Consider the following 25,823-nt stretch of genomic DNA (forward strand, 5'->3'; position numbering starts at 1 on the left):
AATCTCATACATAATTTTTCATTATATTCAACATGACATTTAGAGCTAATTTGAGGAAATTTTTTTTGTTATCTCTGCCACTACACCCACGATTGTCGGTGTTGACATCAACTACTGTTGTCGGTAGCACCATTGTCTACCTTCGTCATCTACGACTAAGTTCCAGTTTTGACCAACGATCATTGTGCCATCAATGACGCCTTCATCGGAGTTCTTACACACTATTAGCGCCTTTTGAGGTTGTGGATCTGTTCTCTTTTCCGTCATGCATGCACGTCTAACAACGGTTTAAAGTGTCGAGATCACTCTTTTTTTTTTTTCAGGTTCAATATGTGTTGTCACACGTCTCGTCTCCTCTCAAGCAACTATTTATTGCATCGAAGTTGCTCTTTTTACTTTTTCAGATGCCTTGATTAAAGGATCTTAGATTTTTAAGGTTTCTCTCGTATTCATTCATGACTTCTTCAGTTGATATCTCTTCTAACTTCCTTTTTGTCACTATTGTGTTTACATAAAGCAACCTTCTAGATTTATTACTCAAGGGAGTCTTCTATTTTGTCACTATTGTGTTTACATAAAACAACCTTCTAGATTTATTACTCAAGGAAGTCTTCTAGATTGATATTTCGTCTATGTTTTCTTTACAAATCATTAACAATTTGATGTCCCTCGAGTATAAAAGTAAATATTTTTACTAAGTCTTTATAAATTATATTAGTAATAAACTTGGTATATACGATTTTTATACACTAACTTGAAAGAGACGGTTAGATATATTATCTTTATCTTTTATCTTTAGTTAGTTTGTTATTATTTATTATTTATATTTTAGAATTAGTCCATATTTCTTCTATTATAATTAAAAAAAAAAACCCTATGTGTATATTGAACACAATAAAGATTAATCTCAATTATAGTTTTTCACTGTATTAAAAAAAAAACATATTTTGAACCTTTCCAAATAATGCAATCAGACAAAAAAAGTGTTTCACATGCACCTTATGGTTAGAAATGAAGCACTAAAGCCAAAAAACATATAAAATTGAGCGAGTCTTCAAAGAAATCATTTCAATTATTTACATCATATATATTATCAACCTAAGTTGTTTACCTAAATACATCATATGTATTATCAACCTCTTCTTGTCACACATTTAACAGTAAATCAGGATACATATATTGGTAGTACAGGGAAACTGATAAAACCCAATTCACATCCAATATATTGCACCAAAATCAGATGCATAAAACTACGACAATAGCGCCCTGTTCGGCATTTTATTTACATATAAACATAATTAGAACTCAGTTTCAAGAAGTTCCACAGCAACAGCAACCACCAAAACTTATCCCAGTAGTTTGTGTTGACTACATGACAGATTTGATGAAAACAGTGATATGTTAATGATTTGGGATGTTAGAAATTTTTTATTTTATTCTCATATGTGCTGCATCAATTTATAAATATAATTCTTAAGAAAGTATTCAACATTACAAAATTTGCTTGGTAAGTTGAGGTTTAACCCACCTATACACTATAAGTTGGTCTTTTATCTCTCATTGTTGTAGGTTCTTCAACGTACTTCCTCACACAGAGGACTGAACATCTTAAGCATAGGACTAAGAGGAAGCCAATGATGGGCGACACAAGGACTAACAAACTTGATATGGTCTCTTTGGAAATAATAAAAAATTTAACATTATGCATCAATTCTGCACAAAGATCAAATGAAGAAGTTCACATCATTTAAGCGTAAAGAAAGAAATGCAAAGTCACCACTATAATCACTAGATTCGCAAATAGAATTGAAGGACATTTACACTGAAACTAAATTTTTTTAGATTAGCATATGTTAGCTTTTGTTAGCCGAGAGGAGATAACCCAAACAAACCCAAGACTGTCCCTTTCTCTCTTCCACTTTTACTACTAAGACAACCTTACATCTCCCTTCAGATACGGAATAATATGTCTGAAACTGCATAATAACATAACACAATATTTATCAGCAAGTTATCAAACTCTCACATGCACTAGTACAAACAAAACCAGGAATTAAATTAAAATGAGAAGAACAAAGTTGAAGGGAGGGCCTTGATGTGAAATATGCTATGACAATTTGAATCTCCACTAATGTCATAAAAGAATTCAACACTCTTAACATACACAAAAAATCCTTTGTGCTGATTAACTAATTCTATGAATTTACAGAATAAAACAAACGCTATTTTTTGGCAGAACAAGCTAGAAGCCTTCTCTCGCAACCTTGGGTGCCCTCTCATATTTACACCCTGGTCCACAATTTAACTCCCTGTACCTTCCACATACTCACCCCTTACCACAAAAAATAAGATCCCACTACAGGTCTCGTTAAAAAAATCAGACATGAAATTAGAAGACGTAAACTTACATGACATTATTCAGTGTCATCATAACAGAACCTCTACAACATGCTTCAGCATTATGAGCATCCCAAATCCAATGCCATAATGATTACATAGCCAATTTATTGTTTCAATTTGGTTGGGCAACCTTGGATACGCTTTTTCGCCTCTTCAAAAACCCATCAATTAACTTGATATACGTAGATTTATTTAAACCAATTCCCTTCTCTTCTGACTCTTGAAATAGTTTCATTGCCTCCTTGTACTTCCCCTGGGTACACAAATCATTTATTTGCTCTGAGTACATAATATCACCTGAAGCATCAAGCTCTTTCGAAGTTTCATGAGGTTTCACATCTTGCCCCGCCTCTAAAAGTTTTGACATGAATTTCTCAGCTTCCTCAATCCTACCAGCATGTGTAAGTGCATTAACAATGGCATTATATGTATACCGGTCGGGCTCCAATTTTTTACCTTCCATTTCAGTTATAAGATCAAATGCTTCCTCCAGTCTCCCTTCTTTGCAAAGGGCTGATATCAATGTGTTGTATGTAACTACATCAACGGAAGCCTCTTTGGAGACCCATGAGTTAAAGAGTTTAACAGCTTTCTCCAGCATGCCCTCTCTACTACAGAGTCCTTGAAGGAGAATATTACGTGTAAAGATATCTGGTTTGAAGGACTTGCCCATCATTTTGTTATGGAACTCAAACGCTTTCTCTACCATTCCCTCCCAGCAGTAACCACGAATAATGATGTTACATGTAGACTCATCAGGGACCAAACCCTTCTCCAAAAGCTCATTCAATTTATCCACTGCTTGATCAGTTTTCCAAGACAGGCATAACCCTCTGATTAGAGTGTTGTAAGTGACAACACTAGGAAGAATCCCTCTTCCCTTCATCTCCTTCCAAAGCTTCAACGCTTTGCCTTCTTGCTCAGCCTTAAAGTACCCCATGATCAGAGTTCCATAGGTCACCTCATCAAGAATATAACCCCGCTTCCCAGCCTGCACAGTTAACTCATACGCCTCTTCAACCTTCTTCTCCATACACAAAGTATGTAACACACTGTTAAGAGTAAAAACATCTGGCTTCAAACCCTTCCGTGCCATCTCATCCATCATCTTAAACGCCTCTCCCAACTTCCCTGCTTTACAATAACCATTAATCATAGTATTATAAGTAAAACGATCGGGATAAACCCCACTCTTCACCATCCTCACCACAGCATCACTAGCCTCATCAATCTTACCTTCCTTACATAACCACTTAACCACTATATTGTGAGTCACCACATTCACCTCAACTCCCCTAAACTTCATCTCCTCAATCAACCTAAACCCCTCCACGCTGCCACACCACTTAAAACACCCATCAATCAAAGTATTATAAGTAACAACATCCGGTATCAACTTCAAACTCACCATCTCATCTCTAACCTTAATAGCCTCACCAATCTTCCCCTCATCACAAAACCCCCTAACCAAGGTATTATAAGTCCAAACGTCCGGCAACATACCATCTTTATTCATCAAGTCAATAACCTCAGAAGCCTCCTTCAACCACTTCAACCTGCAATACCCATGAACAAGGATATTATAAGTATTCCTATTGGGAACCAAGCCGGCATTCTTCATTTCTGTAAGTACATCCCTCACTTTATTCAACTGACCTTTCTTGCACAGGGCATCCAGAATGGTGTTGTAGGTGACGATATCAGGGAAACACCCGAATTCGGGCATTTGCTGAACAAGCGCAAGGGCGTGGTCAAACTTTTTATGGCGGCAGTGACCGTAGATGAGGATGTTGAAAGTGTTGGTGTTGGGCTTGACGCCGAGGGCGACGGCGTCATGGAAGACGCCGGAGGCGAGAAAGGTGGAGTGGGAGGAGAGGGAGCGGACGAGGGAGTTGAGGAGGGTGTTGCAGGTGAGGAGGTTGGGAGTAAAACGCAATCGTTTCATTTTTTGGAAGAGTTGGTAGGCGTGGTGAGGGTGGCCGGTGTGAACATAGGCGCCGAGGGCGGTGTCGAGGAGGGGTTTGGTGAGGGGGCGGCGGGGGCGGAGGAGGAGCGCGTGGAGGGCGTGGGTGCGATCGGAGGAGATGAAGGAGATGAGGAGGGACTTGGCGTCGGAGAATTTGCGGCGGGCGAGGAGGGGAGGGAGAATGGAGAGAAGCGCGTGAGGGGAGGAGCGGAGCGGAGGTGGAGCGTGGGTTTGGAGGCAATGGAAGAAGGAGAGGAGTGTGGTGGGTTGGAGAGTCTTGCATGAGAGAATGGAGTCTATGAGAGGATGAGTGAGGTGAGGTATCAAACATTTTAGTTTCTCTGATTCTATTTCTCCATTTTCCTTCTTCTGTTGCAGAATCCTTCTTATGCCTTCCACCACCTCTTCTTCCTTCATCTTCTCTTCTCTCTCTCACCCCTGCCTTTACTTTAGGGTTTTTCAAGCATCCTCCTGTTAAGTTCTTCTAGATGCTAATATGAAAACTATTAAGATTTCTACAAAGAAGACTCTGAACTAAACCATAAATTAATTATCTTGAGAAAATAATAATCGCATCCCTTAATTAATAAAAAGTTAAATAATTTTAAAAAATATTAACATTTTTTTAAATTAACTTAAAATATATAAATTTATAGTAAGTTTAGTAGGCAGCACAATTCATAATATTTTTATTTAAACAAAGATCATTACCAAAAAAAGCTGAACCGAACAAATAATACAAATTTATAAATTCTGGCCAAAATAAAATAATAGAAAAGAGATAGCAGCGATTCTTACTCATCCCGAATTGTGGCGTGTGAGGTGGTGGTGAGTGCGTAGACATAATTTGGAATGGAAGCGACGAAGGTAGTGACAGTGAAAGCAATGGAAGCAACTTCGTTATCTTTCAAAGACTACGGCCAGGTCATCGAGGCTTCGCCAGACGGCCAAGAATTTGGTCCACACGACGCTCAACTCGACCTTACCCACGGAACTCCCAGGTTTCATCTTTCAATCAACCTTCCATTTTTAGGGTTTTTCTCACCCTCCCTTGTTTTTTGCCTCTTGTCAATTCCACCTGTATTGTTATAGAATTGAGTTTTAATGCCATCCAATATGTGCAACTTGCAGGTAATTGAATGTCTTAAGTTGAAAAAAAAAACAATACATGGAAATTGGAAGTTTTTCTTACCATCTGTTATTAGTAAATGCGTAACTCCAAAGAATCATGAAGTAGTAAGTAACTCGGATTCAGATGAGGTACACTTTCCTTATAAATGGTAGAGTTGAGCTAGTTATGCCACCGTGAAAACCAATGCTTCGAACTTCATAGAGGAATAAAACCAACTTGGAATGCCAAACAACCAATGTGGCTTCAACGTTGGTTCAATACTTTTTCCTCCAAACATGCAAAGGGATTTGTTTCAGAGGAAAAAGAGCGAGAGTTCTTGTTCTCCCGGGTTATAAAACTCGGTGAAAGCAAACCGTCTGATATATTCGGGGGCCAATTTTCAAGTGCGGGATATTTGGGGAGTAAATTGCTTATTTTGGTCTTTTTTGAAGTGTAAAAGCTGCACTCTGGTCATTAATGCCAGCATCACTAGGAATTATAATTGGTCTGGTTCGGTGGGTTACATTTAATATTTTATGATTAGTCTATGCTTTGGCCAAATATAGATTTATAGAGATTAGCTTATTGTTTTATTTCGTGTTGCAGTATCATCTCTGCTGTTAGGATTATATTTCCTTTTTCTTCTTCCTTTTTATTCATAGATAAATTTGAGGTATCTTGTACTCTAACGGGCAACATAATCTGATTACCCCTGTAAACCTATAAATCAAAATTCTTTGGCATAGAAACCATGGAATTCATTGTGGAATCTTTGCAAAAAATGCGTTAAATATGTTTTTCTCTGCATATTTTTGCAGCTTTATTAGGCTTGTATAATTATTCAACTCTCTTATTTGGATTGGTATAAAGCTTATTCGAATTCATGTGCATTTGATAGGTTCTACATTATGCATCTTGAGAATCGCCCGCTCAAGTTTTCTAGTATTACACATCATTCAAACGTGACTCAGTGCCTGGGGTCTGTTGGTGGGCATGCTTGGTATCTTGGAGTGGCAAAGTCGTCCATTGTTGATTCAAATGAACTAAAGGATGACAGAGGCAAGAAGATTGTGCAGTCCCGTTGCGGTCATTCATACGTGCCTCCTGACATTGATGATGTCGAAGTTTTCAAGGTTGCAGGTTCCAAATTTCTTAAGCTTAACCGGGGAACGTGGCATGCTGGCCCTCTATTTAAGGCAGATGCAATGGACTTTTACAATCTAGAGTTGAGCAATACAAACGTGAGTTTTTCTCCTATCTTTTTCCAGGATAATTTGGCAGCTGTATGCATCCTAGTTAAAGACTTTATGTTTTAGTCGATTTTGCTCTGGCTCACATGGCCTTTTATTCTACTAACAGGTGATTGATCATACCCAACACAACTTTAAAAAGGACAATGGAGTGGTCTTTTTAGTTGACGAGTAACTTCAGAGTTTGATCTAGTTTCCAGCATTTCAACTATTTCTGTATATTGTTTATCAATAAATGACAAATGTCATTTATATAATTTCTGGGAAGTTCAGCGTTCTGCATCATATGTGTAAACATTCCTCTTCTGCATGTTTGAACAAAATATTTAAGGTCGGACCTAATGGTGGTGGGGTTTAGTTAGTTTGCACAAAGTCTTAAACTGTAACTTTGGCAAAACTTGTTCCTACACCTCCATACATTTCTCCTTGCTACTCCATAGGCTAGGTGAATAGACATTTTTGCCTTTATCTTCTTCTTCTTCCATCCATGTACCTCTCACCCCTTTCTTCTTTCACTTCCATTTGTGCCCTCATCTTCTTCCTCCACCGGCACTCCTTACTCCACTTCCACTGGCCTCCCCTTTTCTTCTTTCACCTCCACTGGCAACTTTCTTCTTCCTTCACCGACCTCTCTCTCCACTCTTCACATTCTTTCCTTAAAAAGACATTTCAGATGGTGAAACATGAAATGAAAAATAAAAAATACAATCTAAAATTATATTTCAAAATGTACAATAGAGAATATAATTTTTGTATTTAAGATTATGCATTTTCTGAACATTCCTGAATTGCATGTTCCAAAATTCAAAATGAAAAGAAAGTGCAATTGCAATTTTTAAAGATATGAAGGTGTGCCAAGAAATTATGGTGGCACACAAAGAAAGTTGCTTGGTACTTTATTGTTGTTAGAAATACCTAATTTTTTTTTTCATTCATTTTATATTTTTTTCTACTTTTTATTCTCTTTTTTCTTAAAAAAATATAAAACTTTACATTTTTATAATCATTCTTCTATTTTTTGCTCTTATTATTTGTGACAAATAGTAGTGTTGTCAAAACAGACATCTTGATCTAGTCCAGTCTATCATGGATTAATTATTTAGTGAGTTGATTCAATCTGATTCACTTATCAAAAATATTTGAATCTAATAGTGTCTATTATGAATTGGGGAATTAAATAGATTGATTTCTTCACTCAAGAAAAATAAATTTTTTTTAAATTGAAATCTAAATAAGATTCTATAATGCTTGAACTCCATTTACAATCCGAAGTTCAAACAACTATATATTACAAAACTGGACATCTTCATGGTGTTAATTAATAAAGAAATTGAACCCTACGTGCAAAAGGAAATCACTGAAGAAGAGAACGGAGACGAAGCATCGACTATAACCAGATAAAGAAATGCATGTGGAAGGATAGTATTCTATTATAGAAGCCAAAGGAGAAACGTGAGAAATAGGAGTCGGACAAGGGAGAAAAAAATGGAGGCATCGAGAAGGAAGATGTTAACAGCACAAAACTCGGTCCTCGAGTATATATGATGAAGATCATGAAAGTCTGCAACGCCCAAGGTTTTGTTTATGGCATCATCCCAAAAAAGGGAAAGCCCGTGTCGGGTTCCTCGGACAGCTTCCACGAATGGTGAAAGGACCAAATCCACATTTACATTTTAGGTTTTGGGTTTTCATAACATAAAAAAACATAATATATTGGTGAACCAAATTGGGATCATTACAAATTTAACCCCGGTGAACCAAGTTCAAGTGGGTCGGACTAAAAAATATTCAGTGGATTAAATTAGCTCAGAGATTCAAACTTGTTTTGACGGCTCTATCAAATAGAAAGATGTGTGCCTATGAGCTTTATGACCTAAGTTAATTGAGAGTTATTTTTTAAATTAAGTAAATAAAATAAATGCATTTAGTTTTATTACTTATTTTTTTTAAACACTCATTTTATTTTATGTAAATGTTTAATAAACAAAATTATGATGAATGTATGGTATGTAGTAATTTTAGACGTTTAAAATACAAAATGTGCTGAATAAATTTAAAAGATTTATATGAATTGAAGTTAGTTTCAATGGAAAATTTAATGTTTCAATTGATAGTTTCGAACAAATTTAGATAGCGTAATTGATTTGGTTCATAAAACTTTTGCGCAAGGGATAACTTGACGGTTGGGTAGAATAAAGTTAAATGTGGAAGGGAAAACATTTCAGATGCGGCGTCCATTTATAACAATGATCAAATGGAAAATGAAAAGGTGCTCAACAGGAAAAGTTTTGGTTCTCTGCAAGTCATTCCAACCCCGATTTTGCCAGAAAACAAAAAGCTAATAACAGTAATTTTACATAATTTTTTTCTCGAAATGGGTACTAAACAAAATTTTGTTAAAAGCATTTACAAATCACGAGATAACACAGATTTTGATCGATGAGGTGAAAAAAATTTCAGAAATATTTGAATGTTCTGTCGGAGTGGCTGTTGTATCTCCATATTGATTATCATTACTCGGCTCCCATCAACTGCGTGAGGAATTAGCACACAACTTAATTCATTGATTTTGCAAGTGCCAAGGTGGGTTGGTTAATATTTGAACTATAGAAAAGCATCAGTAGTCACCTTGAATATATCTCCAAACATCCCCATGGGGTTCTTTCGTTGTACTCCAAAGAACCTCTCGGCAGTATCATCTAGCATCTGAATCACAGTTTGTCACATCAAATGCAGCACATGGCTTGAAATTTCAGTTTCGTGCAAAAACAAAAATAACCTCAACAAAATCACATAAGAGAGGTTAGAATTTTCATTGGACAATACGGATACGCCCACATATTCATTTGCTAACTAATATCTCTACCAACAACAGAGAGGAAAACAGATCATGACTTTGTTTGGTAAGTTATCTGACCTCATTGAACGCAGGTTCCCTTTCAATACTTGGCCTAAAATTTGCTCTTAACATATTAAAAAGAGGCAGAGCATCTCTCTCCAACCTGACATAACAAAAAGAAGGCATTGGTTTGCAACAAAAATGGAGCTCTAAATATTTGAAAGTACTGTAATAGAAAACCCTTCTTCCCATTAAAAACATCTCATACTAAGTAAATATGACTCCTATCCGATGTAACTTCATCTATTACATAATTCGATGAGCACCTTGCTTCTCTTTTATCAAGTGGTAACCAATTAATTATGTCTCTATTCCTGTCCTTAGAGCAGAATAAGGTCCTTAATTTTAGTTTGATTTCTTTTATTCCTATCCATTGTCCATAACAAAGTGAAGTTTTTAAATCCTGTAATAGATGAAATTTAGAAACAAATAAAATACTAAATAATCTTGGAACTAAACCGCTTCCAGTCCCCTTAAAATTAAAGTAATGCAGAATGCCCCTTTTGTATGTCTGCATTTAGAACAGAAATTGATCAATTTTTTGGTTTAAGTCGAACAACATAAAAGACTTACGTTCGCAGAAGATAATTAATGAATTGCATCAACTCTGTCTTAGGAAATGTAACCTCAGCTGATTCGACTTGCGTCTTTATCTCATCCATTAGTATGTTCGCGTCTTTCAAATTGCCTACAGATAAATACCTATAGTGCAAGAAATGAGCAATTCATCAGTTTCAAACCTTGTTTAAATACGCAGGGAAGTACAGCTGAAAGACACTAGCCAAACAAAAAATGGACTTCAAATTTAATAAGCATGTTAACATCATCGAAAACAGTGGATTCACTTCTTTACACTTCAATTGTCACCTAGGATACCCACTGAAAGGGCATTAGTAGAGAGGTCATGGGGTTAAGGTAAGTAACTATGCATGCATCAATGATGATTAGTACAACTGAAGTGAAAATTTTCTTCATTATCACTTAAACTAGAGATACCAAACAGGGAGTGGAGAATAGCTTTAAACTGATTCTATTATCGTTTCTTTTAAGTTTGTTTTTACTAGCAAGAAACAATATCCAAATCTTACATTCTGTGACCTGAATAGGAAGTGTTTGTTTTGACAATAAAGTAGATGAAAACCTAGCGATAATACATTCTGCCAGATACAAACAATATTGGAGCCAAGTTAAATGCACGCAAAAACCAAAAAAAAAAAAATTAAACAGAGAAATATCTATGCACTACAGTTCAAATGAAATAAGAAAAACATAAATTTCATCATGGTATATATTCAGTAGTCAGAAACATTGATATTATTGCCAGGTAACTAGAGAGAATTACATACTAAAATGCTTTTTACCTTAAAACTGCCCGAGCAATGGCCAAATCGTCTTCACCAGGGTAACACTACAACATTTGAAAAAACACATCAGTTGATCCTTCCCAAAACTATACCATAAGAAAAAAGTAAATTCATCAGCTATCTCCTCCATTTAAGTTTGAGAATAAAAATAATATAACAGTCATAAGCATAAATAAACATCACAAAAGTCGATCCAAGGTTTAGCAGAAAAGTAGATCAAAATTGTTGGGATGCCTCCCACACAACATTGGAAAGCTGAGCCAAATAACAAGGAATAAAAACAATAGGAGGCTGACCTTGCCCAAAAAACTGACGAGAGTAGTAGCAAACTTCTTTGGATTATTTCCTTTCACGTAATGATATGTAACTTTAGCCATATCCTGCAGGTAAAAAGCAAATGGATATTCACTCGCTACATAAATATCATAAAATTTAAATCTTTTAAAGGCACGCAAAGCTTCACAGCATAAAGCTATTTCCATAGCAGCCCCAAAATTCAGATATGTCACTTGCTCCAAACAATCTATGCAACAATGTACTCTAACTTAAGTTTTTTCTTTCTTTGTATCAAAAGTTCATGCTAGGCATCATTATATTCTTTGATATCTCAGCTATGTTACACCCCAAAACATATCTAGCATTTGTAATCACATGAAAAATATTATTAAAAAATAAATAAATAAAAAATAAACAATCATGGGCCTGCAAACCAAACCCATGATCAAAGAATACATGGCATACATAAACCAAAACTAAGCTCTCCTATAAATTGGAAGTTTACATCTATTATGAAAAAAATCCAAACTAATACTAGAATGTAAAAAAAATACCATTTTAAATTTTCTCTATTTACCAAACTCATATTAGCCAACTTATCAACACAACAATTTCCTTCCCTTAAAATATGCAAAACTTTAAACTCCATATCTCTACAAAGAGTTAGACATTTCCTCCATCTTCTTCTAAGAGTCCAAGGAACTATATTTTCATTATCAAAAACTTTACACACCAAAATTGAGTCACGTTCCAACCAAAGATGTGGGAACTTCTTCCAAGCACACTACATAGCATAGATAACTCCCATAAGTTCTGCATACAGAGAATTTTATAGGCCCAGAAAAGCAGAAAAACTACTAATATATTCTCCTTTACTACCTCTAAAAATACCACCACAAGCAGCCACACCCGAACAACCTTTTGCAGCACCATCAGTATTTACTTTGATCCAATGTACTTCCGGAAATTCCCAATCATTTGAGATTAAAGAAGGGGTACAAAGACCGAGACAGAATACCAAAAAATTTTAACACCTTAAAATCAGATATATTTAGATTTAGACGAAGAAGAACCCAATTTTATATCAGCATTGCCTAGTCTCATGTAAACTGAGATAAATTCAAGGAAATTAAGGGTAGATATAAGATTAGAAAAGGAGGTACGTTTACATGGCCCTTGAAAGTATCAGCTTAAAACAGCTACCACTAGAGCAAATAAGAGAGATAAGGAGTCTCCAAGCCTGACTTCTAGCTTATCCTTAAAACAAAAATTTGCGACTAAAATCACAGACAAAGTAGTAGTTGAGAGACACCGATAATTTCATCATCTCTATCTAGTGCCTAACCCTTTCTAACAATAACACTGGTCTAGAAACCAATTTGAAAATAAATCATGTTTTCAGAGAGATTAGAGGACGTGCTACAATTTGCAATTTAGCCAATTCAGACCCAAAGAACGTTGGCAATTTCTTCTTCTCATCTCAGCCAATTTTCTATAATTTTAACAGCTACCTAATTTATTTGACTAGCATCACTACCTAATTTATATAATACCTCAATAACTAACAATTTGATTCTCCAAACATTCATAAAATGGCTTCCGAATTCTCCACATCCTCATAGACAAAATGCAACCAAAAATATCTAAATTTAGGCAACTAATCCATGTTTATGCGAATTTGTTAAATGTTGATCCAGAAAAGCTTTTACATATCTACACACGTGTTTTTCTTCCACATAAAGATTAAAGATAAGATTCAAAAAAATAGCCTGTGAAACTTACCACCTCCGGACTTTCAGAAAATATGTATTCAGCTAGCATGATGTGCAGCTCTGGAGATCCATTAATACCTGCTCCATTTTCGGCAGACCACCTGAATAGATAGCAAGTAAAGAGAGAAGATATTATTCAGACAAAAAATTATTATAATCTAGATATTTTCCCAACAAGTAATTTAAGTTTCTGCACACTCATTATAATTATGAGCACAAAAGTCTTATCAACAATATATTTGGGAAATACAAATGCTTTTTCTTCTGTAATATTTCCATTTCAGAAATAATACACACTTTGTTTCCATTACTGAGACATGTTTTCCCTTTTAATCGCAACTGATATTTCTGCTAAAATATTGCGAACTAAATCAACAAGGTAAATAATTTTGAAGTCAGCACCTGGATTTGAGATATGATGAGAATCAATCATGTCAGAAACATAGATGAGAGGATCAATCATAAATCCTTTTACATCTTATGCCCTCAATTAACATTAGAAGTTTTTGTACTGATCAGTTAATTCAACAAAAAAAAAAACATAAATGCATGTGCTGGCAGAACAAATCAAAACACTTTCCTCATATAGGATATTGCAAACTTTTCTCTATTATAGCTTGTAAATTGAAACACATAAAAGTCACCTCGACTTATGATCAAATAGATTCTCAGTTACAAGTATTAATAAGATATCTAAATGATTTAATATCTTTCTGTAAAGTGAACAATGAATTAAACTACATCTTTTAAGATAAACACAACAGTACTTGACATTAACCCGCAAAGAAAAGAGAGGGGGGAGTGTTAAATGTTAAATATAATCTAGAGACTTTTAATGTGTTGAGTCTCACTTGATAGCAGCTTTTAAGAATGAGGAACAGCCCTCAACACGTGTCTTTGCACTTCCAATGCTTTCAGAAAGCTGCTGCATGTCATCAACATCCCACAGGTGTTGGGGTAATGCAACCCGAGGAAATGATATATAGATTTTCTTGAGACGTTCTACCATTAACATTTAAAAATAGTTAGTAATAAGAACGACTGTTTCATGGTTAAATAATATATGAATCCAAATAAGAATGAATGCTTTTATGCAAGTCTATGATAAGTAAAATTAAGAAAATTTACATCGCATCACAAATAAACCCACAAAAAAAAATAACGACTCAAAAATAAAACTGCATACGAAAGGATAAAGAACGAACCAAGAATCTCCTCATCATAAGGAACTTTCCCTTTTCCTAATATCTCCACAAACAATAAAGCTAACTCTGCTCCACAGGTTACCTTCAATAAATAGGAAATAGCTGTTACACTTTTCTGTTTGACAGGTCTACTGAATGTCTTGTAATATATGTATATTAACATTGGAAAGACATTTTAAAGTTTAATTTAAATTTAAATATAATGGAAAGGGTCCTTTTTTTTTCTCTTAATGAATTTTTTAAATGCATGTGAAGAGAGAAATGGTATACATTTATGACATATAATCCTCTTATATCAATTAATACAGCTAAGAACATATATACATACAAACATAGGGATGGGCCCAAGCCCATATACAAAAAAGTATCTAACAGCATTTCAGATGTCTCAGATAGGCAAAAATACATGATCTAGATAGGAAAAGTAGTCAATCATGTTATATAATTCAAAACACAGCTCACATAACAGCAGACAAAGTAAAAATGACGCAGAGACATGGCCTTTGAAGCCATCACAGCTACTCCAGCCCCCCACCCACCCACGGAAAAAAGGCTGATAGTAGAACAGCAGACATGAACAGTCTATAAATTACAATAATATAACAATATGAAAATTATAAAACTGACAAACGCATATCTTTAAAGACATTGAAATGGAAAATGTAGAACCTGCCCATTGGACAATTGAATGCACGTTCCTGAATGTAGGATATCTAATGCTTCGGTGTACCTCTGAGCAGATACATATCTGCATCAAATAATGTATGCTACATTAATGACAACACCTTATCTGATGAGTATGCGTGGAGAAACAATAAAGTTACATGCCAAAGGTAGTGGATTCATTTTTGTTAAACTATATTTAAGAGAGACATTGAACTAAAACCATGTGTTTCTGTGGCAGCATGAATGTTTCATTACATTGAAAAAACAAAATCAATATAATAAATTGAGTAATTTAATATCCTCTAATAATAAAGACATGATACGAAAATAAATAAAAGTATTCCTAATAATACGTGTATAATCTAGATATTCTTCAATATATAGGATTTATATAATTATAATACTCCTCAAACTGGAGCATAAAGGTCATATGTGCCTAGTTTGATTCAAAATATGGTCGATCTTTAGTCTGCTCAGAGACTTATTGTATATGTCAGTCAACTCTTCACTAGTGATTTCTCCAAACTCCATTTTTTTTGTCATATGAAACAACAATCTATCTCAATATGTTTGATCCTACAATGAAGACAACATTAGAGACAATGTATAATGTTACCTGGTTGTCACATATAAGATGCATTAGGAACTTCAAATTTAAGTTCTTTGATGAGTTGTTTTAATCAATGAGCTCACAAGTGACTTACATCATCGCCATGTCATGCTTTTGCACTTGATTTTACCACAACATTGGTTTCTTATTTATTCACAATATTTAATTACTTCCAGCAAAAATACAGCACCTCAAAATGGAGTATCACTTGGTGACCCTTCCTAGTCAGCATCAAAATATCCCACAATTTGAGTGTTTCATTTATCCTCATTAATGAGGCCTGTGTCTGGAGCATTCTTAATATACTTAATAATCCATATTACATCCCAATGGTCTTGACTAGGAGATTTTAAAATTGACTTGCTTTGCTTGCTTCAAAGGCGATGTCAAGATGACTCACAGTGAGGCAATTCACCAACTAACCTTTTATATATCCAAGGATTAAAATACAGTTCTTCTTGGACAGGTAAGTTTAATACTCGGATCCATTGATGTGTCCACAAACTTAGCATTTAACATCCTTGTTTATCGTAAAATGTCTAGAACATATTTTCTCTAAGATGTGACTGAACCATCCTTAAACTGTGAAACTTATATACCGAGAAAATATTTATCAGGTGTCCAAGATCTTTTGTCTAGCACTTTTTAACAAAATATTGTTTTAGTAGGATAATACCGTTCTTAACACTACATATGATAACAATGTCATCCACGTATATAATGTGATAGATAAATCTTTGGAGAGAATGATGCTACAACAAAGAATAATTAACATCATTTCATATCATTCCAAATTGATAGATGACCATTCAAAAACATCCAAAAGATCCATGGAATGATTGCTTGAGGCCATATGGAGACCTATGTAGATGACATACCATATCAAAATGACTCTCCCTATGAAACAAATCCAAGAGGATGCTCAATTTAAACTTCCTCATCTAGATCATCATGTAGAAATGCATTTTTTATTTCAAACTGAAATAGAGTCAAACGATGAATGGCTGCAATGGAAAGAGAAGTCAAATAGATGTAATTTTGGCAACACTAGATAAAGTGCCATTACAACTTTGGCCATAGATTTGTGTATCCTTAGGCAACCAAGCGAGCTTTATAATGATCACTTTTTATCATTAGGTATCATTTAAAGAGTATACAACCATGATCATTTTTTACCATTAGGTATCGTTTTAAGAGTATACAACCATCGATACCCAACAATTGATTGGCCAACTAGAAGAGGAACCAAGTCCCAAGTACCATTACTTTGAAAGACACCTCTCATTGATCATTGTTTGTCGCTACTCTGGTTGAGTTAAAGCTTCACCAGGAGACTTAGGATTAGTATGTGTGTTGTATTATCCCTTACATTTTAGCAAATTAAACAGAGCTTAAATCTAAACAAACTTAGAGTTCACCAAAACAAAACATTGCTTTAGATTACACTGTCTAGCTACCCTCAAAAATTAAGTAGGTCATGAAAATTTATGGTATTGCTGTCCTCTTTACCAATGATAAAAATTCCTTTTCAAGAGCCCCAAATGATGAACTATGCCTCGCTATTTTACTAATCTGCTATCCCTAGCTTGTGTCTTCTACTACATATACTAGATTCGTAAAAAAATGCAGTAGTAGACGAAAGAAATAGCTACGCAAAAATTAATTACTTGCGATTTAAAGTAGCAGTTCACGATGAAGATCGAATTAAGAATATAAAATAAACGGTGTACATTTATCTTGAAGAATAAGTAACACGAAGACAATGTACGAACCTGGCACTAATGGATTTGTACATTTGCTGAGCTCCATAATAATTTCCCTCGTTCACAACCTTCTCCAATTTTTCAATATTCTGTCCGAAACGCAAGAAACTTGATATTTGACAAAAAAACATGTAATGAAGCATAGAAAGAAAAAACCTCAGAAAGAAACCTCAAAAATAAAAAGGAATAGAAAGTATAACCGTTAATTTTCAACCAATGCAACGGTTCATCGTCCAGGAAAAAAACATACAGTTTATTTATTATGAAAAAAGAAACAAAAAAAAAAATCGATTAAAGGAATCTTGTAAAGGCAGAAGCAAAATCGAAGGATCGCAGATTTTGCTTACCTCTTGAGCGGGAGGTAGTTCGACTCTTCTGGATCTCTGTCGCGACATGAGGACGACGCACTCTTCGTGCTTTTGCGAATGAAAAACTAAAATTGGAAAAGGAAAAAAAATAGTATTTATAGAAAGACTATTCAGAGAAATTTGAGTTCTTTAGGGACTAAAGTGAAAATAAAAAGTTTTGTAAAACAACCTTTGTTGTTAAGGGATAAGGAATAATAGGAAAATTGCAGTGTGAGGAAGATGAGTAGCAGAGGGTTTGTGAGAGGAGCTTCGTTAACTGCAAATGCAGTGTGGCATCGAAGAAGTTTCTTCACAGCGGTAACGGTTAACGTCCACCACCGGAAGTTGTTCAAGTTTCAGAGCTTCTCTTCAACCACCACTTGTTCCTCTCTTCCGCCTCCGGATTTGCCTCGTTTGGCAAAAACTGCTCAAATTTCACTTACCCCAACTGAGGTTTTGCTTTGTTTTCTGTTATTTCATTTCCTTTCTAACTGTAAATATACTTTTTATCTGAATTTCAAATGTTAAAAAAATGTTATTGCAGGTTGAAGAAATTGCCCCCAAAATTCAACAAGTTATAGACTGGTAAGTCAAAACCAACTATTTTGTAACACTATTTAATTATATATTTTTCACTTCATATTAAGGATATTCGTTAGTAATTTTATGGTTTTTAATAAATTTTGACTGATAATATGGAATAACACTGATAGTTAAGAAGAATGAGGTAGGGAGTGTGTTGCTAACCTGAAATTTGGATTCTGGAGGCTTTTTAGTTGGTTTTTGAGGACTAGCTGTTTGTTTCTAACTGGAGATTTTGTTGTATTTGTGGAGATTATGCTTGGAGTGAACAAAACTTTTGAATTTGGATTGACTTGTATTGTGTGTCAGGTTTGGACAACTACAGGGAGTTGATCTTGAAAACGTTGAACCCTCCATCAGAGCAGGTTCTTTGTGAATACTTATCATTGCTTTCATCATCTATCCATGATTTCATATCCTTACTTTGGATTTTCTGTAGTTTGATTGCACCATACCTTGATGCCAAAAAATGTTTCGAAATGCATAAGGCAAATTCTTTCATCTTCTTTTTCCGTTGTGGATTTGGGAGGGTTGTAAATTGTGATTGCAATACATTCTTTCAGTAGAGAATGCATTGTTAGAGTGTTTTAGTTTGATGCCAATCCCGTTTCCAGAGGTACATTAAACGTTAACACCACTCTCAAACTGAATATGGCGTTCAATCCAATGTTATCAATGGCGGATGGTGAAGAGCTAAAATTCTGCCATGTAAGAATGCCATTGCGGCCTATCGCATCGCCATTCACAAAATTAATATGGTGATTGGCAAAATTCCACCCTGCATGGAGATCATGGCACTGGCATTTAACAACATTGGTTCAATGTGAGCAAGCAAAAATTCAAACACAAGCTTAGTGTCTTTTTCTTGGGGTTTAGAACCTGGGTATGCTATATTGAATGCCAGGAACTAATTTAATATCTCTCCCTTTTTATACACACATACACACATATATCCATATATGTATTGCGCTATATTGGTACGCTGCCTTAGTAACTATTCACTGGGAAATGACGGTGATATTTTTTGTGGGAAACAGGGGTTAAACACCCCAAAGAAAATTCACATTAAAACCCACATGGGTATGAGATGCAAGATACCTCAACTAAAATCTCTAACAGGCAAAAGATGGAACAGTATAAAAACTATTAATCCTATTAATCTAAATATCTGGCAAAAATATCAGTGACCTGATTGACATCTCTTAAAGTATGAGACTGGAATGAATGTGACAGTGATATTGCTACCTTGTACCAAAGCTAATCAATACCTTGGCAAATGAACATATTATCCACTTTCTAGTCATTGCTTTCTTAAACTTCAACTTGGTCATGCCAGTCTGTTTAAATAATTGTGCTAATTGCCTGGGATGGTTGTCTTTTGTCTATAACTTTTCATGAACAACCAGGAGGAAAATACTATATCAGTTGACATGTTAAAGTGATTTTCAGTTAATGTGTTTTCTACAACTTTTTATGTTCATTGGTTCTTTTACATGACTGGCAGAAAGCATCGTTTGCTCATTGATTTGACTTCACATTTTTTCTTGCTAACTCTTTTTGTGTTATCTGTAGAAACTGAAAACAATTTGCGTGATAATGCTCCTGAAACATTTGACCATAGGTGAGTGGGTTTGTTGTTCTTATTCAGTACATGTCAATTGGACATAACTGGAAAACTAACGGTGCTAACATGGTGTGTGCTTGACAGGGACGCCATGATCGCTTCTGTGCCAAGCTATGAAGAGCCTTATATTAAAGTTCCGAGGGTCTTAAGCATGGACTAAAGTTAAAATTGCTTACATGAGTTATTTGGTGTAAGGAAGAACACATTAAAATTGCTTTTGCTGTACTTTGAATCTCTTGGTTTCTTATTTGACCCAACTCTTCTTTTGGATTTTTTTGAGGGAATTTAGTTCGGCTTGTGAACTCTGCACCTGCACTGAGTTTAAGTCATAGTCATGTGACTAGAATAAATATACTCACCCATACCTACATGTATACTAATATACATTTTCATTCATGTACAAATATAATTCCTAATACATGTGGGTTTTCAAAACAAAACAAGATATAACATGTTTATAGCAATGAATAGCTGGAGATAAAGCATTTGATAAACATCTCCAAGAAAATACATCTCTACGCCTAGCACTCGGTCTATTCAACATATGTATTATCATTGCTTCTTGTGTCCAAACATTATCATTATTATAATTCAAACAATGATATATAAAAATGGAAAGCTATTACAAAATAAGAAAGTTATATGTTATAAGGCTATTAAAGTATTATGATACACAGCGCAAATTATTTAATAAATAAATAACTAACACTCGTTTTCTACCAAAGGCATCACATTATCATTCCAATATTTAGAAGACTAATTGCCTAAAACATGGACATGAATAAAGAAAAATACCATAAACCAGGCCTTACATTATTATTGTTACTTTTTTTTTTGGTGAATGACTAATTTGTGTTAGAAAACATAACTAATCACTTTTACTTTTTCCTTTGAACTAGGTTTTTTTTGTTTAAGATACTCAACCATAATACTTTAGTTAAAGAAATTAAACCACTATCATCAAACTAAAGACTTATTTATTTAATTATTACTTAATGTATTGACTAAATTTAGCATCTGGAGTAAGATTTTTAAATACATTTAGGATCAAGAAAATGTAAAACGCAAATGATGATTTTTAATGAATTTCAATTAAATGAGAAATACAAAATAAAGTAGTAAGTATATACAATTTGGAACGAAAACATGATATGTTATTCATACATAGGATGTTTATGAAACATTTGAAAGAGAAAAAAAAAAACTAATTAATTTGAATATGTTTGAAAGAAAAAAAGTTGTCCCTGAAACATATTCTTTACTAATCTTCACTGGCTCTGTAAGTTTGAAATATAAATTTTTCTTTCTTTTTTTTTCTTCGCATACAATATTTTGTGATAATCTCTTTGGAAGAGAAAGTAACTTTCGTACTGCTTTTTGTAAGCATTAGGTTGAAAGAAACATAAATGGCTGCTCCAATATAATCTTCATGCTTGAGAAGGACTCTAGTGACTGCAGATATTTGTAGTGCATTTCTGTGTTACAAAGTTTTCGATCACTTACTATAGTGCTATTGAACCGTCTTCTTCAATCACAATGATCCTCACTCCAACAAGTAAAACTTAATATTCCATTAAAGTTTATTTCATAACTCATTATTAATTCAGTAATGATATATATTTTTATATTGACACATAATATAAAAGGTAAAATAGCTGTAAAAAAATTATATTTAAAAAAAATAAATAAATAATAAAAAATAAAAAATAATAGTATAATGTGAAAATTTTTATGTATCTCAAAAGATCATTTTTCTTATTAAATTTACTTAGTGCATTTCCTTTTAACAATTTTTACTTATTAGTGACATGATGGCTCAAGCTTTGCTAATGAACTATTGAACTCTTATTTTATGGCTATCAATTAAACTAAAAGTGTGTCTTCAACTTAATAATGTTTCTGAAAGTACAGTTAAGTCTAACAACTAAATTAACAGTATTTGTATTTATCTGTCTATAAAATGGTTTTTCGAGTAAAAAATGATGTTAATGTCAGCACTAATTGGTGATGGTGTCAATTTCTATTAGAGACTTATCTGTAATGATGAAAAAAATTCCAAGAAATTGCAATCTAAATCTTATCTTTTAATGGATGTTGATAAGAAGACTTTTGCATCTATTAGCTAAAACTTGTTTTTTATATAAAAAAAATTACTTTTAATAAAATAACTATTTATTGTTACTTAAACTTATTTAAATAAAAAATAAAGTTTTATGTTTTCTTTGGAAACAACTTAAAGTTGCTTCTCATTAAAGACTAAAAGAGTGGAAGAGATGAAATCACTTTTAATTAAAAAAAAAAAATCACAATCACATATATCATTTGTTGCTCAAATAAAATTATGTAGACATAAAATAATCGTCCATCTATCGTAGTACTAGACAGTCCTAGACGATAGATAGTTACGGGACGACCTAAAGACGCAAGGTACTAGGAATAATGTCAAATTTTAATAAATCGGTTCGAACAAACATGAGTAGACATGAGTGGAGTCAAACGACCTTATCTTTGGATTATAATTAAGATTTCACTAATCTCAAACTCATATCAAAAACTATAAATAGATATTAGAGGTAGGTGATCACATTTACCGTATATTTAAGATTATTACTTCAACCCTTGTACAGATTACTTACTGACTTAAACATCAGAGTATCTTTAGCAAGTACCTACGATCGGTTGAAGTGAAGATGAAGACGAAGGCAGAACGAAAATATAATTATCCGAACTGCTTTAGAAAAGAAATTATGAAGATGTTTGAAATTACTTGACCCTATAGCCAAAACATTTCATAGTGTATCTTTCAAATAGAGATATCTTAATGAACATTGACATCTCTAAAGTTTATCTTTTTATCTTTAGAATATATTTAAAGAAATAGATTATGTGTATTATTATATGTAATGGCTTTAACGGCAAATTAGGTGTATGTTGGTAATGATAAAATGGATATGAGAACATAGATTTGTTTGGCAATAACTTAGTGGGGAGTTAGTGGAAAGATATATGGCTAGAAATGATTCATGGCCATTTAAGATTTAAAAGTTACATTCCTTGACTTAGTTATATATGTTGAAAGTGATTGCCATGATCGCTAAGATCAATTGCAGCCAAATCGATCTGTCTTTTTATGTTACAGAAAAAACGCCAAACCTAAACCTATGACATCCTGTGCTTTCTAAAAACCATTATACCATGATCGAAAGGGACTATATGTGAACAAAATTTATTGTTTCAGAAATTTAGTAAAGACTATAACTGGATTTATCTAAATGTAGAATATTTTAACGAAACTGCAATAGAATTATGTATGACATTATTTAACAATAAACACTAAAAAAAATTCAATAATAATTAATTTAGAGATAAAAAATAATTGGTCATTGTATTAACCGAGTTAAACATTATTTTATAAACTAAAATTTATATATATCTAAAATAATCTTTGTTATTAATAAAAAATTGTGAATCAAAATTTAAATTAGTTTCTAATTATCTAAGTTTTAGTTGCTTATTATTACTATATTATGAATTAGAGATTAATTTAGAATATAAAATAATAAATATTTAAAATTTTGATAGTTAATGTTAAGATATTAATTTAAATTCTTATTTACAAATTAACTTTTTTTAAAAAAAATAAAGACTATTTTAAATATTAATAATTTTTAATTTATAAAATAGTATTTAACTTAATTTAGACACTAATTATTTTTTTATTTTTAAATGAGTTTGTATCTAATGATTTTTTTTTTACTTATATATGAAAATACATGTAAAAAGGAAGAAGTTTATAATAGTAACACCTAATATAGCACTAATTAATTAATCACTTATATATTGAACAAAATATATATTAAACAACTATTCTAAAGGGAATACGTAATATAATATTAACTTGTGTTATTTCAAAAGTATTATTAATCAAGATCTCTAAAAGAAATATTGTTTTTTCTTACACGAACACTAAAGACAAAATATAATTATTTAAAATTTTGAATTAGGACTAAAATAAAAACTCCCATATTTTAGAAGAGTAAACGGAGTATTTTTTTTTTTTAAGGATAAAAGTTAAAGGATTTTTTTAGTAGGAATTTATCTAAATAAAAACTATATTTAAGATTTAATTTTTCTAGAATGATAAATAAATTTCGAATATAACTTCTTACAAACTTTAAACATAACAGCGAAGATATGATAAATTATTGATCAAATGCAAATTTAGTCCATTTTTATGCTTACAATAACACCAATAAGGTTTAAACCCAGTAAACTCCTACTATAATGTTACAGTTTTAAAGCTTATGTCTGTTTTATCAACAAAAGCTTGCTCCTTAAGCTCGTTCTACTCTTACATTTTATAAGAAATAATTTTGCTGGAAGAAATAATCAAACACATCTTATTATTTGAACACTTTTTCCAACAAAAGATCAAATGTTTTATTATCATTTGGTGACTGGTTAGATCCAATTTCCATCATTATTTACTTAATCTGTTTATTCATTTGGCGGCTTAAGTTCAGTTTATCACGATATATGTACAATCGAATATCAGATTTAATATCGATTATATATACTGACTAATTATTTTGTACTAAATGAATAAATTTTAGAAATCATGAACAATTCATGACAGTAAAATAGCAACCTGAAAGACATGGAAAATGACAACAAATTTAAATATAAAGTTATTTCTGTGTAACATAGGCATCATGCAGTTTAATATCTCATAATTACAAACAACAAAACATTAAGCAAATCATGTGTAAGAAAATAAACCATTTTATTTATAAAAAAGTTCTGCATCTTAAAATTCTACACTCAGAACCTCTCATCCCATCATTCATTTTTTATCTTCATATATAACAGTAATTATAGATATAGTAATACTATAATATCACACTATCACATAGCTAGCTATATATCTTTATATATATAGCTCCATGTTACAATAATTTACCCATGGTTGTTTTTGCTCTTAGATGCTGATGGAATCCGATTATTATCACCACCACCATTTCCTCCACCGTAGCCTCCGCCACCATTGTTCCCCGAGCCATTTCCAGACCCATAACCACCGCCACGAGCACCACCACTACCCCATCCATATCCATACCCGGAGCCAGACCCAGAACCGGATCCATATCCATATCCATATCCTCTGGCAAAACCAGTGGGAGAACGACCTGAACCTGATCCAAACCCATAGCCGGTGCCGGGTCCAGAGCCCCATCCCCAGCTGTATTCCCAGTTTGCACCACGGCCAGAACCAGTGCCCCCTGTGGGGTTTCCGGAGGACGGTGCACCGCCACTTGACATGTCAAAAAGGAGCTTCCTTCCGGCGGGTCCGGTTGCTGCTGTGGTGGAAGTGACAAAGAAGAAAAGAAAGAGAAGAAAGTGCTTGAGACTGTGCGTTAACATTTTGCGGTGGGGGTGTTTTATATGGTGATTATGAGAAGTTTTTTTTTTTTTTTTTGTTGAAGAAAATACAAACTCTCTTTTTCTCCGACACCTACCTTAGAACTGTTTTTGAGAAGAAGTGATGTTAGGGTAGAGAAAGAGAGTGAGGGAATGTGATTCTTGTGAGGTTTGACGAGGGAATGCATTGTGCATGAAAGTGCTTATATAATGGATTTGACGAAGATGATGATGATGATCTTAAATGAGATATGACTCACAAGACTCACAACCCGTGATCTTCACTTAGTGCATTCTTCCACTTTTTCTTTTTACTTGCTTTTCATTTTTTATTCAACGGGACAACTACTTTTTTCGTCTATCTGAATATTACAGTAATAATAATAATAATGAAGTGTCAAAACTAATTGTGTTGGAGAGTGAGAGATATGAGTGGTTGGAAAGGAGAAACATGAGGTGATTTCCACCACCGACTTTCCGGTAATTGATGATTCTAAATACAAGTTGTCACGCTACCATCGGAAAACCTGCAACATCTTTTTCAACCTTTTCCCTCTCTATTCTGCTTCT

General features: G+C 33.5%; 5 protein-coding genes across 7 annotated transcripts; 2 read left to right on the plus strand and 3 right to left on the minus strand.

Moving 5' to 3' along the window:
* Positions 1–1,725: 1,725 nt before the first annotated feature.
* On the minus strand, positions 1,726–5,261 carry LOC106772200 (pentatricopeptide repeat-containing protein At2g16880-like). Of its 2 annotated transcripts, XR_002669377.1 has the most exons (3): positions 5,165–5,261; positions 2,409–4,857; positions 1,726–1,976 (listed from the first exon to the last, which is right to left on the minus strand). XR_002669377.1 is itself a non-coding variant. In XM_022785467.1 (2 exons), exon 2 carries the CDS (start codon positions 4,781–4,783, stop codon positions 2,513–2,515), a length of 2,271 nt encoding a protein of 756 aa, XP_022641188.1. In that variant the 5' UTR covers positions 4,784–4,857; positions 5,165–5,261; the 3' UTR covers positions 2,036–2,512. The 2 variants fall into 2 exon arrangements, 1 of the variants encoding a protein (XP_022641188.1); XM_022785467.1 differs by lacking the exon at positions 1,726–1,976 and having other exon boundaries at positions 2,036–4,857.
* Positions 5,191–7,200, plus strand: LOC106772201. Its single transcript, XM_014658437.2, has 3 exons — positions 5,191–5,367; positions 6,376–6,718; positions 6,837–7,200. The coding sequence occupies exons 1-3, from the start codon at positions 5,219–5,221 to the stop codon at positions 6,900–6,902; spliced, it is 558 nt and encodes a 185-aa protein (XP_014513923.1). The 5' UTR covers positions 5,191–5,218; the 3' UTR covers positions 6,903–7,200.
* Positions 7,201–8,932: 1,732 nt separating this feature from the next.
* LOC106772458 (Golgi to ER traffic protein 4 homolog) lies at positions 8,933–17,946 on the minus strand. 2 transcript variants are annotated; one of them, XM_014658870.2, is made up of 13 exons: positions 17,820–17,946; positions 17,630–17,715; positions 17,292–17,371; positions 14,913–14,991; positions 14,244–14,325; positions 13,890–14,040; positions 13,049–13,139; positions 11,287–11,370; positions 10,988–11,034; positions 10,200–10,328; positions 9,645–9,729; positions 9,356–9,433; positions 8,933–9,258 (listed from the first exon to the last, which is right to left on the minus strand). In XM_014658870.2, the coding sequence occupies exons 2-13, from the start codon at positions 17,675–17,677 to the stop codon at positions 9,241–9,243; spliced, it is 972 nt and encodes a 323-aa protein (XP_014514356.1). In that variant the 5' UTR covers positions 17,678–17,715; positions 17,820–17,946; the 3' UTR covers positions 8,933–9,240. The 2 variants fall into 2 exon arrangements, with proteins under 2 accessions (XP_014514356.1, XP_022641189.1); XM_022785468.1 differs by lacking the exon at positions 17,820–17,946 and having other exon boundaries at positions 17,292–17,390; positions 17,630–17,684.
* LOC106772459 (glutamyl-tRNA(Gln) amidotransferase subunit C, chloroplastic/mitochondrial) lies at positions 17,832–20,203 on the plus strand. Its single transcript, XM_014658871.2, has 5 exons — positions 17,832–18,082; positions 18,174–18,214; positions 18,521–18,576; positions 19,784–19,832; positions 19,920–20,203. Exons 1-5 carry the CDS (start codon positions 17,870–17,872, stop codon positions 19,993–19,995), a joined length of 435 nt encoding a protein of 144 aa, XP_014514357.1. The 5' UTR covers positions 17,832–17,869; the 3' UTR covers positions 19,996–20,203.
* A 4,396-nt stretch (positions 20,204–24,599) lies between these two features.
* On the minus strand, positions 24,600–25,455 carry LOC106771320 (putative glycine-rich cell wall structural protein 1). The gene has a single exon (XM_014657278.2). It carries the CDS (start codon positions 25,254–25,256, stop codon positions 24,792–24,794), a length of 465 nt encoding a protein of 154 aa, XP_014512764.1. The 5' UTR covers positions 25,257–25,455; the 3' UTR covers positions 24,600–24,791.
* Between the last annotated feature and the right edge of the window lie 368 nt (positions 25,456–25,823).

Source organism: Vigna radiata, chromosome 8, assembly GCF_000741045.1.
Source record: "Vigna radiata var. radiata cultivar VC1973A chromosome 8, Vradiata_ver6, whole genome shotgun sequence".
NCBI lineage: Eukaryota > Viridiplantae > Streptophyta > Magnoliopsida > Fabales > Fabaceae > Vigna > Vigna radiata.

Coding starts and splice junctions, on each gene's coding strand:
- LOC106772200 (XM_022785467.1), bottom strand. CDS start 4,783: ATGAAGGAAGAAGAGGTGGTGGAAGGCATAAGAAGGATTCTGCAACAG.
- LOC106772201 (XM_014658437.2), top strand. CDS start 5,219: ATGGAAGCGACGAAGGTAGTGACAGTGAAAGCAATGGAAGCAACTTCG. Junction 5,368..6,375: donor CTTACCCACGGAACTCCCAG/GTTTCATCTTTC, acceptor TGCATTTGATAG/GTTCTACATTATGCATCTTG. Junction 6,719..6,836: donor TAGAGTTGAGCAATACAAAC/GTGAGTTTTTCT, acceptor TTCTACTAACAG/GTGATTGATCATACCCAACA.
- LOC106772458 (XM_014658870.2), bottom strand. CDS start 17,677: ATGTCGCGACAGAGATCCAGAAGAGTCGAACTACCTCCCGCTCAAGAG. Junction 10,329..10,987: donor ATTGCTCGGGCAGTTTTAAG/GTAAAAAGCATT, acceptor CTTGCACTATAG/GTATTTATCTGTAGGCAATT. Junction 9,730..10,199: donor ATTAATTATCTTCTGCGAAC/GTAAGTCTTTTA, acceptor TTGTTATGTCAG/GTTGGAGAGAGATGCTCTGC.
- LOC106772459 (XM_014658871.2), top strand. CDS start 17,870: ATGAGTAGCAGAGGGTTTGTGAGAGGAGCTTCGTTAACTGCAAATGCA. Junction 18,083..18,173: donor TTTCACTTACCCCAACTGAG/GTTTTGCTTTGT, acceptor ATGTTATTGCAG/GTTGAAGAAATTGCCCCCAA. Junction 18,577..19,783: donor TGAACCCTCCATCAGAGCAG/GTTCTTTGTGAA, acceptor TGTTATCTGTAG/AAACTGAAAACAATTTGCGT.
- LOC106771320 (XM_014657278.2), bottom strand. CDS start 25,256: ATGTTAACGCACAGTCTCAAGCACTTTCTTCTCTTTCTTTTCTTCTTT.